General features: G+C 39.3%; 5 protein-coding genes across 6 annotated transcripts in view; 3 read left to right on the forward strand and 2 right to left on the reverse strand.

Moving 5' to 3' along the window:
- Positions 1-7,892, forward strand: part of acad11 (acyl-CoA dehydrogenase family, member 11) — a 28,864-nt gene extending 20,972 nt beyond the window's left edge. For both annotated transcript variants that reach the window (XR_001759904.2, XR_003049307.1), the window contains 3 exons: positions 6,089-6,198; positions 7,183-7,297; positions 7,453-7,892. The gene's annotated coding sequence lies outside the window, so the exon portion shown is untranslated. The remainder of the gene's footprint in view (positions 1-6,088; positions 6,199-7,182; positions 7,298-7,452) is intronic.
- On the forward strand, positions 247-1,944 carry LOC112486818 (golgin subfamily A member 1-like; the record flags this gene model as incomplete). Its single annotated transcript, XM_025054359.1, is given in 3 exon segments — positions 247-498; positions 615-698; positions 1,042-1,944. Coding segments are annotated over 3 exon segments (402 nt in total), but the record flags the coding sequence as incomplete, so codon positions are not given.
- Positions 2,095-4,564, forward strand: LOC103377548 (60S ribosomal protein L35-like). Its single transcript, XM_008308401.3, has 3 exons — positions 2,095-2,217; positions 2,955-3,091; positions 4,010-4,564. The coding sequence occupies exons 1-3, from the start codon at positions 2,215-2,217 to the stop codon at positions 4,125-4,127; spliced, it is 258 nt and encodes an 85-aa protein (XP_008306623.1). The 5' UTR covers positions 2,095-2,214; the 3' UTR covers positions 4,128-4,564.
- Positions 6,873-12,942, reverse strand: emc9 (ER membrane protein complex subunit 9). Its single transcript, XM_025054704.1, has 10 exons — positions 12,898-12,942; positions 12,008-12,098; positions 11,154-11,290; positions 11,009-11,085; positions 10,022-10,101; positions 8,883-9,022; positions 8,738-8,814; positions 8,084-8,153; positions 7,899-7,993; positions 6,873-7,276 (listed from the first exon to the last, which is right to left on the reverse strand). The coding sequence occupies exons 1-10, from the start codon at positions 12,940-12,942 to the stop codon at positions 7,096-7,098; spliced, it is 993 nt and encodes a 330-aa protein (XP_024910472.1). The 3' UTR covers positions 6,873-7,095.
- The window catches only part of LOC103377514 (vegetative cell wall protein gp1-like), a 4,330-nt gene continuing 3,596 nt past the window's right edge, over positions 12,715-13,448 (reverse strand). The window contains exons 7-9 of the mRNA XM_008308351.3: positions 12,965-13,440; positions 12,861-12,897; positions 12,715-12,770 (exon numbers count right to left, since the gene is read on the reverse strand). Of these exons, the coding sequence (XP_008306573.2) occupies positions 12,970-13,440 (471 nt within the window). The 3' untranslated portion in view covers positions 12,715-12,770; positions 12,861-12,897; positions 12,965-12,969. The remainder of the gene's footprint in view (positions 12,771-12,860; positions 12,898-12,964; positions 13,441-13,448) is intronic.

Below are 13,448 nucleotides of genomic sequence, written 5' to 3' on the forward strand. Positions count from 1 at the left end.
CTGCAACAAAGACTGGCTGAACTAAAGAGGATGCTGCAGAAAGAACTGGTGAGATGACGGAAAACTTTATTAGAGTAAAGTGATGATTTTAGGAGATAACTGAATGCAGAGATTGTCTTGAATTTTTTTATTTGTCCTTCACTAACACCTGTTAAACAGCACAATGTATGAACATGTTATAAAACCCTAATACCAAAATCTGTTGTTTCACACCAGATGAATACTTTAAAACACATATACGTATAACACCTTCTCTTTCTCTGTGTACCACAGAAGCTAAAGCCCGAACTAGAGGCTGAAGCGAAGGAGAAGTCGACAGAGAGCCGGGCAGAAAAACAAGAGAGGGTTTCTCCAGATCCCTCACTCGTGTCCACCCGAAGCCCCCCGACCTCAAACACCACTGTGACCAACAACTCGGACCTCAGCATCTCAAGGGAGACCAACTTTGAAAATCTCAAACACGTAGTTCTCAAGTTCATGTCGTGTAGAGAGGCAGAGGTACGGTACATGTGATCTACATCTACAGCATCACATAGCAGCAACCAGATCCTTCTAAAAAACAAAAAAAAAAAACAAGTGTGAATGTGTGTTGTTTGTGTTTCTGTCTCTGTCAGGCGTTTCATCTGATACGAGCTGTCTCCATACTGCTGCACTTCACCTGAGAAGAAGACATGCTGAAGCAAACGCTAGAGTACAAGGTTACTATCACCAACAACTTAAGATTTAACAAACTCCAATTGAGCAACCTTGTATGCCTGGAACAGCACCATAAATGCATTAATACATTGGTACCCAACCTTTTTTAGCTAGCGATCCCATTTTTACATCACAAACTTTTGAGTAATTTCTGAGTTGCCAGTTGACATTTACATTCTAGCACCAGCTCAGATATTTTTATATGCTGCATTTTATTTGAACTAAATGTAATGAGAGAATACAGTTGTTGAAGAAATGTGTTTTGATTTTAGTCATGATTTTAAAAAGAATAATAATTAAATTATAACATTTCTTTTTATCTTCTTCTTTACTTCTTTTCTCCAGATGGCCTGGTTTGGGTCTAAGCCTTCTCCTAAAGGGATCATCAGGCCTTCCACCTCAGGCTCTTAAACTTATTGGAGATGATAAGCAGCAGAAAGAGAAATGACTCTGTTCCTCCATACTGAGGACTGCTTTAAATTGTAAACAACCAGTGACCCCTAGTGACAACGGGCTGTTGATGCCTACTTCAGTGTTGAAAATAAAAAGAACTCTGCACAGGTGCTGAAAGAAGAGAAAAACAACTCAATCAAAGTGAATACTGTTGATTCTTAATTGACTGTTTGGGTTATAATGGTAAGGTGTATTATGTTAATGCCAGAAGGACTACCTTTAACCTGCATATTCTGCTGTAAATAAAAGTACATTCCACATGTAAAATTTCACAATTCTGTGAACGTAATTTCTAAAACCGGTTTTTATTAAATTTTGCACCGTTTCTCAGAGCAGCATGCATACACAGTGCGGTCAGGGTTTTCTTTAATCCCATAAAATTGGAACTATACCTTTAACTCTGGCTCACAAAGGTCCATGTATTATCTACTAACATGGGATACGGGTTTGCCTGCAGAAAAACATGTAACCACTGAACAGTTCAGTGTGGTGTAGCAGACTCCTGTTTACATACATACATACATTCATGAGGATAATTAAAATAATGCAAATGTACTTTTTACTGCCACTGATTCTACTCTACTGTGAAATCCCCAAAACATTCATCAATCAACAATCAATATTTGTCTTTTTCTTGATATGATTTAACACGTCTTCCAGTGGACTCACCACCTGCAGGAAGGTTCAGGGGGGTTGGTACGGTGCAGTGTGATTTGGGTGGTGACTGCTGCCCCCGCGACCCAGTAACGGATAAGTGGATAAAAATGGATGATTTAACAAGTGCTGCTGTTTTTCTTCCTTCTGTTTTTTTAATATTAAATACAATATAGGAAAGAAAAGTTTCGTTTCATTTTACTTATATAAAAATCCCCCCTTCACTAATATATCTTAATTAGAATGCTATCATGATATTGAAATTCACTAAACAACAGTTACTCCTGTTCCAGTTGATGGGGGCGCTCGTTCCTATTCTGAAACTTAGACCGACGAAGAAGAAAATCACCGGAAACTTTTATGTGAGCACGCGGTGTGTCCGGCCTTTCCAACGAGGCGTCGAACAGGAACATGGTGAGGATCAAACGCTCTGCAAACGAAATTGAATTATTTCCATCTTTCTTTTGTCTGATTTCCTTTTTTTGTTTGTTCTGTGTACTCGTATACTTTCCGAGACGTTGCTCACCCGTATATCGACAAGTAAACTGCTTCAGTAATAGAATAAACTTGAGTTTGTAGAACCGTGGTGGCGACAGACGTCGTTCGGCTACGTATGCTAACAGTAAGCTAAAGCAGACAGACTGAGCTACCTATCACTCTTAATCTTACAGATCTGTCAAACGTTTCTTAATTTCATTGTATGAAGTCTTTGAATATCAAAGCGAAGCGGTTAAGTTTAGGAGAGTTCCTGATTAATGCTCCAGCCGTATGTATGCTGTGCTACGATGGCTAACAGTGTTGGGCTTGTGTGATTAACATGGGTTTTGATACGAGTAATATACATAAACGGTTTATAAATAAATTAACGTTACAACTGTGATAGTGCTTTTAGCCCACTTAAATGTAAACTGATAGTATATCTCCGGTGTATGAACGTAGCGATTCTCTGCTAATTTAAGTAATTTAAGTAAAAGGAAATTAAATGTATGCCTGGGTAAAATCTGTCTCTCACTTTGGACGTTTAAAGTGTTAGAAAATGTTCTGTGTCTGGGAAATACTTAATAAAACGTGATTTTTAAAATTGAAAACGACAACAACAACATGAATACTAAATCAGTTTTCATCACTGAATGTCACCGTATCTGGTTCAGGCCAAGATCAAGGCACGAGATCTGAGGGGTAAGAAGAAGGAAGAGCTGCTGAAGCAGCTGGATGACCTCAAGAATGAACTATCTCAGCTACGTGTGGCCAAGGTCACTGGAGGAGCTGCTTCCAAGCTCTCAAAGATGTAAGTTCAGCTAGAAAAACCCTAGCGATAGTGACACTAACACAGTGGGTTACAACAAAGTAATAATTTGGCACCATGCCATCATGGTTATCTTTAGAAATCAATACATTGTACACTTTTGTGTTTAGTTTGAGTCCAATTGAAAGAGAATCATTTTTTTTATTAATCTGTTTCTTTAAGTTGCTGTGCATTTGTTTGTCTCCCAAAACACAATCAGTTGTGAAGATAATTGAAACTAATTACACCAGTTGTGGGGGTGCAACTGTGTCTATGAAGATCATCCACTAGATTAGAGATGATGGGAAGCATTCAAGGAATTGAGATCCATTTGCATTAAATACAGGCCATTGACATATATCCTCAACACTGCAGTTACATTTGGAACTTGTTACTTTGGAACCTTCAAACCTCATGTCAGAGTAGGGCATGGCAGTGTACACAACCTGACAGTGTGTGGTACACAGAGCAGATAGAAATTCTGTCCAACTTTGACACACAGTTTGAAGGGATGTGCCAACCACGTAGGGGTGGTTGTGTCAAAATCGCATTCTCCACTTGTCTACAGTTTTAAATAGTAAAGAAGTGAATGTGTTAAATTGTATAAAGTCATAAAGGTTTCTGTGGTTTTGTAATCCCAAAATATATTATGTTCAATTTAGTATAAATTGCCACATTTTAAAATTGATTTAAAAAAAAAAAAAATCTTAATTGATGTTTTCCTCAAGTTGTTTGAAAAGTACCTCACAAGAAAAGCTTGCTCAAGTGTTTTTGTTTTTTTGCAACTTCAAAAATTTCAATGTGGCCTGATGTCTTGTTACATACTGATGTGGAATTATGATGCATCTTATCTGCTGTCATTCTCACAATTATTTTTTTTTTTATCTAGGTCTTGCTAACTCAACTAATCTCTCTTTACAGCCGCGTTGTCCGCAAGTCCATCGCTAGAGTCCTGACTGTCATCAACCAGACGCAGAAGGAGAATCTGAGGAAGTTCTACAAGGTGAGAGCAGCTGCAGCAGCAGAATATTTAAAATAGCTGCATGATTATTTATACACGTTTCAACCGACTTGGTACTGAGGCTTTTCCTGTGGTTTGCTTGTCTGAGAAGATGCTTACTAAGCTGAAGTTTGCTGATGCATTCACAAAAGCTTGCCAAAAGACTGAGACTTGATAACCAGGAAGTTCCGAAAAGCACCAACTGTTGTCACTGACTGCAACACTTCATATGACCAGAAACATTTGTCGGTTCTGTGCCTTTATTACAGTGATGCTAGAGGAGAAGTAAACACTGTTTATTAATCATGTTGAAGATGAAACCAGTACTTAGGCAAAAAAAAAGTCAGTCTAATTCAATGTTCCCTCTAATTTTTCATGTATCTGGGCATACACACAAGCTCCCTGAGCAAACTGAGGACTACTGTGAGCAACATCAGATATGCGCGCTTTATTTTTAAATAAGTAATTTGGTCCACTCAAAAAAAAGACAAAAATCTGAAAAATGGGATGCGTAAATGTTATATAGTATGTGATAGTCCTGCTTTGGCCTGGCTGAGGGTCCTGTTCTGGAAGATATGAGACATATACACCTTTCAGACATAGCATTTTGCTCACATTAAAACATTCACATTTTGCACAATGACTTGTGCTGTAGCTTGTGATGCAGTGCAAATTCCTGTAACACTTTGTCTGTAAAATATCTAATTACACAGTTTTTCTTGGCATTTCTACTACCCATAAATGATCTAATAGTAATAACATTTAATAATTAATATCCATAAAGACAAAATCTTAATAACCGTCACTAGAATATGCACAAATCTGACTTAAATTGCCAGGGTGCATTTTTAATACTGCACATAGTCTCATTCTGCACTATATCATTGATTGAGTTCACAAATTCAAAGGCATAGTTTTTGCTTCGCCAGCTTTCTGGTATACTCACGTACTTTGCCATGTGATCGTGGATTTGTTGAACTGACAGCATTGATGCATTCATTTTGATGGCAAGTAAAATATTGTCAATGAGAACTTTAACTTGTTCAGGGTCCGATTTTGTTTTGTGTGACAACTCGTTCCTTTTCTCTCGGTCTTTTGCGCTCTCCCGCAATAACGTACCAATCCCCTGCCCCATCTTGAGTCTTCGTGTAGTTTCGACAGCCTTTAAATGACTTTTATGCTGAACGTGACGCTTGAGATAATCCAGCTTCCATTCAATCCACATTTTTCCCTCTGAAAACTCACTTGCTACTTTGGCATCGCTGCATGTTTTGCAGAGTAGACCTTTCTCACTTGAAAAAGAAAAAATCTCACTCAATTTCACCGCTTTTTCTTCAATTTGCACATACTCCGACAACCATTCCATCTTAAAAGAACTGCATTTCTTTTTCACTGTGGCTTGGTGAGTGGTTGTGTCGCTGCCTGTTCGTTTCGCCATGATGCAGGGTTTGTATTAGTATCTATTAACCTGCTAGCTAACCTGCACGGCTCATATAGGTAGAACCCAGACGCAAGCACCGTCAATGCCATGATTGGCTTCGTACCGTAAATGAACCGTATTGTATCATTGGCTGGACACCTGTCACCCCCTGCGTGAGAAACAAAAAAACAATATTATTGGGCGAATTAATTAGATTAGATTAAGTCTAATATTGGATTTTAATTAATGCGTTTATGCTTGATGTTATTTATGCGCTAAATAGATTTTCTTGTGCGCTGAGCATGTGCGGGCAGTGCGCGATTGCGCACGCGCGCAGCTTAGAGGGAACATTGCTGCCAAGTGAATATTTTGTGTTTAAAAGTCCAAAAAATATTTTATATGAATATTTCAAAAATCACCCAAAACACGCCTTACCATCGAAAATCTTGGGGGAGGGGGAATCTTAAATTTTTCTGCATGTTTATTATCAAATTAGAGCATTTTGAGATTTTTTGTAAAAAATAATGTTTCTGACGTTTTTCGGCAAAATCCTAATTTCGCGTGTCTTCCCCTGTTAAAGTGCATCTCCGGCCAAGCTGGACCACTTGTGACCTGGCCGGTACATCATCGGACCATCTCCGGACTAGCCAGTCCCGCATTTTAGAAAGACTTCTAAAAACGTCTAAAAAGGTGAGTGTTCCTCTAAAATCATGTGTGGCACTCCAAAAACAGTTACATCGAGGGCAACTGGAGGTTTTTTGGAAGACGTTTCACCTCTCATCCGAGAGGCTTCTTCAGTTCTGACTTACAACTGGGAAATTCTGGTATTCACCCTCGTAATGGGTACGCAGCCGCTTTGAGGCTAAATACCAGAATTTCGCAGTAGTCAGTAAGATCTGAAGAAAACCTACTCCGTCCAGTTGCCCTCAATGTAACTATTTTTGAATGACTGAGAACCTACACACTTGTATTGTACTCCAAACCTGGTGGCGGAGTCTTTAGTTAACAGATCTTCACACCTCCTAACAACGTGTGACGGCCCATAACCTGGTAGTTATTTCAAACGTCCGTGCACCTCTGTATTGACATTGAATATGGGACATTTATTATGAAACGTTGAATAACATAACATTGTATAAACCGATTTTGTGACAGGAATGTCATTATGTTTCTAATAACAGTAACAATTTACTTCTTCTAGAAGAGAAAGTAAACAACCACCAGGTCATGGGCCGTCACACGTTGTTAGCTAAAGACACTAAGTACAATACGTGGTTTTCAAAGAACACATGTTATCAGGTTATCTTTTCTACATGTTTCTCGTCAAATTAGAGCATTTTGAGAAAAATAAATCACTCCACACATTTTTGTCAAATGTAAATATTGTATTATTGTAATGTTTTACATAAGTCATAAATATAAATACAGATGGAAACAAGTCACAGTTTATTGACAACATACGTATCTGGTGATCACAGACATTGTAGATAAGGTGATGGTCGTCTTCCACCATGAAACCACCACTAGTCCAGGCAGGAAGACGACGACCACTGTTAGTGTAAGCTACATCCTAACAGTAGCTACTGTTTAGAGGCTGCCATTAGCCGGACATGCTAGCTCTGCTATTTTGGTGTTTAGTGTCTGATTAGTCCAGTCCTTTGTGATGTCATCCAGGTGGCTGTCGAAGTCCACTAATAGTGAGTGATCACCGGACTCGAGCATCTGAGCGGCGATGGCCCGTGTTTCCTCCCACTGTCTCAGCATGATTCTGCAGAAGACAAAGACATCGGTAAGACTTATTTTCCCAAACCAGGTTGGAGTAAAACAAAAAGACAGCTGTAGCGACCCCTGGTGGAGGGACAAGCTCAAAGCAAGCATGGTTTTCTACACAAAACTGTATTACATATTGTAATTGTAATGTATTGTATTCCATCTGAACACCAGGAACAGAGGGATCTACATTTGGAATCACTAGAGAAGAAAGAACAAGAACATCAACCAACACCAGGAATATTGGACTGGGAATTGGTGAGAAAAGATCAATAACTGATCTTTTACTGAAGAGATTGATGCGGGATCAGGAGAGGACAGATCAGGATATGGAGATTTTCTTACAGCCTAAGTGTCGTTGCTATTTTTTTTTTTTTTACTTCTTATAAATTTGTACATTTCTTCATCTTCATTGTTTATGATTTACAACTTTTGGAAAACATTTGTAACATTAACTTTAAAACCTTCTTGTCATCTTGGTTTATGTATTTAAAATAACATGATTAGTCCTTTAAACACAGATCGTTTATATGTTTGGCCAAATCAAGACATGGTTTACAGTAAACTGTATTTCTAATGTTGAGACATTTAATAAAATAAAAAATAAGACAATGTCTTACGTGTGTTTGTCTTTGAGCGTCCATCTGGCGTCTTTGCGATCGTACATTACGATGGGAGGAACCCGATAGTCCGACGACATCTTACTGCCGTCGAGCTGTGACACAGACACACAGACACCAACCGTGACCAGAGTGTCCATCAAACAGCTGCATTCTCCAGAGAAACATCCACTTCATCAACTTACCATTAACAACACTGCGTTGTCAAACTGCTCAGCGATTTTATCAGCCACCTTCACTGCACACGGGGTCGGGCTGAAAGAAACACAACAGGAAGATCATCAGACACATACTTCAAAAAAATCATTTGTTACTTGTATGTAATTTGGTGTATATTTGTTTTATTTAAGACCAATTCAGTTGCTTAAATGTTGCCTTAAACGTTGCACTTTTCTTACATTTCCATAAAGGGACAACTGTTCATGAATAAACACAGTGGAACCTCGGGTGTCATTCCAAAACTTAGTCAATTAATTTAGGGAACCCTGTTCTAAGACCACGTTTGCACTCTCATGACAGAAAATTTTATAGGAAGAAATTTGTAAAAGTATCCTCTAAAAGCCCTAATTTTATTAGAAACATACAGGAAAAGATGAAGTTTTTAAAAATAATTTAACAAAGATCTTCATTTGTTTTTTTAAATTTTTGACCAAAAATGACAAAGTTCACATTATGACAGAACATTTTATAGAAAAAAAATTCTAAAAATGTTCGCTAAATGCCCTAATTGTATGAGAAACATGCAGGAAAAGACGCCATTTTAAAATATAATTTAACAACAGGACACCAACTTAAGCATCAGAGGAGATAAACATGAAAATAAAAAATAAAACACTCACCTACTGTCGGACACACAGGCGTTAGCTTGATAGTAACCCACAATCCTCTGCTGAGTCTGTGAACACCACACGTCCACCTGAAACAAAGTCCAGACGGTGACCCACGGCTACACCGGTTGATATTAGTCTTCTCTTCATGTTCTACCTGTGTGAGGGCCAGCTGGGTCACTGGAGACAACGACAGGACAATGGGGGAAGAGACAGGCGTGCAGGTACATCTTGACGTACACTCGACACGACAGTTCCACGTCAGCCATGACCACGGAGGTGAGGCCACGTGATCACCTGAGGAGAGAGAGATAATCCGTCAGTAACGACCGCAGTTTAGAACAAATGTAAGCACAGAAACACTATAATCACTATTGTTATTGTCTACATAAAAAGAACATTGTTAGTTTGTTCAGGCGTTGATAATAAATCACAGAAAATAACTTCAGGACTTAATTTTAGTATAATTTTATAAATGACATATTGGAGACTTTAATACCTCAAATATCCTTCAACTCTTAATGAATAAGGAGTCAATAAAACAAATTATCAAAAAAACACAAACAATTGTCATATCACCATAAATTAATACTAATATGAGTATTATTGGTTCTAGTTGAAATAGAAATACAGTCATTTCCGGTGGGTTTCTCACATCCTCCTTATATAAACATATACATCTCTAGAATAGGAAAATCATCCAATGTCATATTTGGTCCCAAAACTGTTTTTTATTGCAAACAATTTTTCTTTCAACGCGTGACAGGCAGAGCGATTAAATCCTCTTCCGCTAGGTGGAAGAGGATGGTTATATAAACTAAAAAATAAAAATTAATCAGAGCTTTTAAAGAACATGTTTGTGAGTGTCTTTATTTAATTCCTGCCAGTATATCAGCATTGTCTTCAACTAAAGAAGAATACATTTTTAGTCGATTTAAACTAGAAGGTTATTATATTTCACTACATTTACTTTTTGTCAGATTTCTGTTTGATGGTGTCCCTGAGGTTTTTTCTGTCTATATATCTATCGAATTGAATCTCTCCTACTTTTGAGACTTAACTTCGACCTGAACAAGGCTGCCGTGGTTTCTACCCATTCACCTAATCTCTTATATCGTATCATTCAATTATAAATAGAAAAAATGGTTCAAACGGATCGGAGCTACAACTCGATAGGTCATGAATCACAATACAACAAACAGCAGCGGTTGTAGTCGAATGCTAACAGGCTACCGCTAGCAGGCTTAGCATTAGCATATGAGCGAACGGAGCAAGAGAGAAACCTTTAAATCTCACCTGAACACAAATGAAGTCGCCCACGGAAGACGTAGTAGAAAGTGGAGCTTTTGGAACAAATCCTGATTCTGTGGTTTTCACTAAAAACAACAATAATCCGAACAGCGGCGTGAGTACGTAGTCAGAACGTTCACCTTAGCTACTGAGAAGAAAAAGAACTGCTTCCGCTTCCGCCAACGCCCACTGATATGTAAAGGTATTTAGTGATTGGTCAGAATGAGACGTCAATCATTTTGTTAGGCTTCAGTATCTAACCTATTAGCGCTCTCTAGTGTCTATATTTGAAAATACATTTCTTTTCGAATTAAAAAAACGTTTATTTTAAACAGAGTAAATAATGTATATGAATCTAAATTCTAAAAATCTAAAGACAGAGAAGCCAGATTGAGATGGTTTGGACATGTGCAGAGGAGGGACAGTGGATACATTGGTAGAACATTTTTCAAAATCTGACCAAATTTTTCTTTCTACATTTTTTTTAAGAAAATTGTACAAAATATTAAAACAATTTTTAAAAAAATACACGAGAAACTTTTCATAAATTTTTTTTTTCTAAAAATTTTCCACTGTGGAAAAATCCAATATAATTTCACAAAATTACAAAAAATGTCATGAAAGGTTTTTAGTTTTTGACCAAAAGTGACACAAAAAGTTCACATTTTGACAGAAAATTTTATAGGAAGAAATTTGTAAAAGTATCCTCTAAAAGCCCTAATTTTATTAGAAACATACAGGAAAAGATGAAGTTTTTAAAAATAATTTAACAAAGATCTTCATTTGTTTTTTTAAATTTTTGACCAAAAATGACAAAGTTCACATTATGACAGAACATTTTATAGAAAAAAAATTCTAAAAATGTTCGCTAAATGCCCTAATTGTATGAGAAACATGCAGGAAAAGACGCCATTTTAAAATATAATTTAACAACAGGACACCAACTTAAGCATCAGAGGAGATAAACATGAAAATAAAAAATAAAACACTCACCTACTGTCGGACACACAGGCGTTAGCTTGATAGTAACCCACAATCCTCTGCTGAGTCTGTGAACACCACACGTCCACCTGAAACAAAGTCCAGACGGTGACCCACGGCTACACCGGTTGATATTAGTCTTCTCTTCATGTTCTACCTGTGTGAGGGCCAGCTGGGTCACTGGAGACAACGACAGGACAATGGGGGAAGAGACAGGCGTGCAGGTACATCTTGACGTACACTCGACACGACAGTTCCACGTCAGCCATGGTGGAGGTGAGGCCACGTGATCACCTGAGGAGAGAGAGATAATCCGTCAGAATCCGTCAAAAACTTTTTTTTGGAAAAAAATTTTCAAAAAAATAATATACAAGAAACTATTCATAAAATAATTTTTTCTAAAATTTTTCTAAATTTTTGTTTTTCAAACTTACCAAAAGATCATCCCAATTGTATGCCTTAAAGACACTAGCAATAGGCAGAAGACAGGAGGCGGAGCTGGAGGTGGCAGAGTTAAAGATGAGAAAAAGACAGAAGCCAGATTGAGATGGTTTGGACATGTGCAGAGTAGGGACAGTGGATCCATTGGTAGAAGAATGTTAGAGATGGAGCTACCAGGTAGGAGAAAGAGAGGAAGGTCAAAGAGGAGATATATGGATGCAGTGAGGGAGGACATGCAGATAGTTGGAGTCAGAGGAGGAGATGCAGAGAACAGGGACAGATGGAAATCAATGATTTGCTGTAGCAACTACTGAAAAAAGGGACAAAGCCGAAAGGAAAAAAGGGCATACGAGTTGTGTGTGAGCTTTTATGAATAGAGAGATTTTACCTTTTTTAACCAAGGTTTTGGGATCAAGTATACACGTTTTACTTTAAAAGTAAAACCAGTTGGGTTCAATTTGGTTTGTAAATATAAACTTAACCACAATATTTAAGTACATGCAACTGAATACCGCCAGGGCATGAAACAGGTTGGGCTTAACTTCCGTTGTGTCCTTGTGTGAGACTCACCGTGCACCGTGTCGTTTCTCAGCAGATCCACCGCCACGTCCGACTCTAAAGACAAAACAAAAACAGAACGCTGGCTCAGAATCTTCACCCACTCTCAGCCAAAGGTGGCGTCCTCTTTGTGTCGACACACTACACATGGGCGCCTTCACACAATCAACACGCTCTACGACTTCAGACGCTGAAGTCTGTGTGATGGCTGCTGTTTGATTGACACACCGCTCAGCCAGTCAGCTGCCGCCTTGTCCACGAAGTGACCTATCACTGCTATGGGCTGCACAGATAGGCTGCTCACAGACAGACGGTCACAGAAAAAAAAAAGTTTGTCGAATGAAAAAAAAAAAAAAAAGAAAAAAAAAGTGTGAGAAACCACGGGACAAAGACTAAAACTGGTGGTCAACTCCAGTTTACTCACAACAAACGAAAAGTTACGTCATCACGGTGACTGCGGAAGGACATACATGTAATGACTTGGAGTTGTCTTCCCAGGATTGGCCCCATCCCTCCACTCAGGTCAGGATGAGGTCAAACTACCGACTGTTGGTGTTCATCACGACCAAAACAGATGTTCCAGAAACACCGACGAGACCGACACAGTCAGCTCTCTGCTCTTGTGATCTGAACCACAGCGAACCGACACGTGTGTGAGATGAAGTTGTCGCGTTAGAACCAAACCAACATTCTAGAACAGAGCTCAAGTGAAGCCAGAGAGAAGTTCAAATGTATTTTATTAACCTCTGTTTCACGTGGAATCAGCGGAGATCACCTGGAACACAAACACAGGATTAACACGAGGGGAAATAAACTAACCAACTCAAACTACTAACTAAAACTAATCTGACCAACATATACGTACCAGGTCCAGTCCGGTCCGGTCCACCTCGGCCTCAAACCTGAAACAGACATCCGTTCAAGGCACAGACCAACTTCACTGTCATGCTGCTGATGTGCCGATCTTACCATTACTACAACTGGCCACTGGAGGGCAGTGACTGCACCTGTTCCTGGGCTGCTGAGGGACCAGTCACCTGACGCCTGTCACTGTACGTCACAGGAGGTTCTGGAAGGTTCTGGAAGAACTCCTGCATCTGCCCTGGAAGCTGCAGCCAATAAAATGAATGGACAGGTTTCTTCAGCAGCTGGGGGGGTAACAGTGGGCTGGACCTCTGGAGTCTGGGGGGCATCTTGAGCTGGAGTCTGGGGAGCATGGGGGGCAGTTTAGGCCACTTTGGTGGAGTTAGTGGCTCCTGCTTATGGAGGCCGAAAAACTGGGGCTTTAGTGGCAGCATCTGTGGTTTGGTAGCAGGCACCTGGGGCAGTTGCTTTGGTGGCTGGGCAGGCTGCTGAGGCCCCTGGGGCAGTTGTTTGGGTGGCTGGGCAGGCTGCTGAGGCACCTGGGGCAGTTGTTTGGGTGGCTGGGCAGGCTGCTGAGGCACCTGGGGCA

The sequence above is a fragment of the Cynoglossus semilaevis genome, chromosome 3 (genome assembly GCF_000523025.1).
Source record: "Cynoglossus semilaevis isolate Cse_v1.0 chromosome 3, Cse_v1.0, whole genome shotgun sequence".
Classification (NCBI taxonomy): domain Eukaryota; kingdom Metazoa; phylum Chordata; class Actinopteri; order Pleuronectiformes; family Cynoglossidae; genus Cynoglossus; species Cynoglossus semilaevis.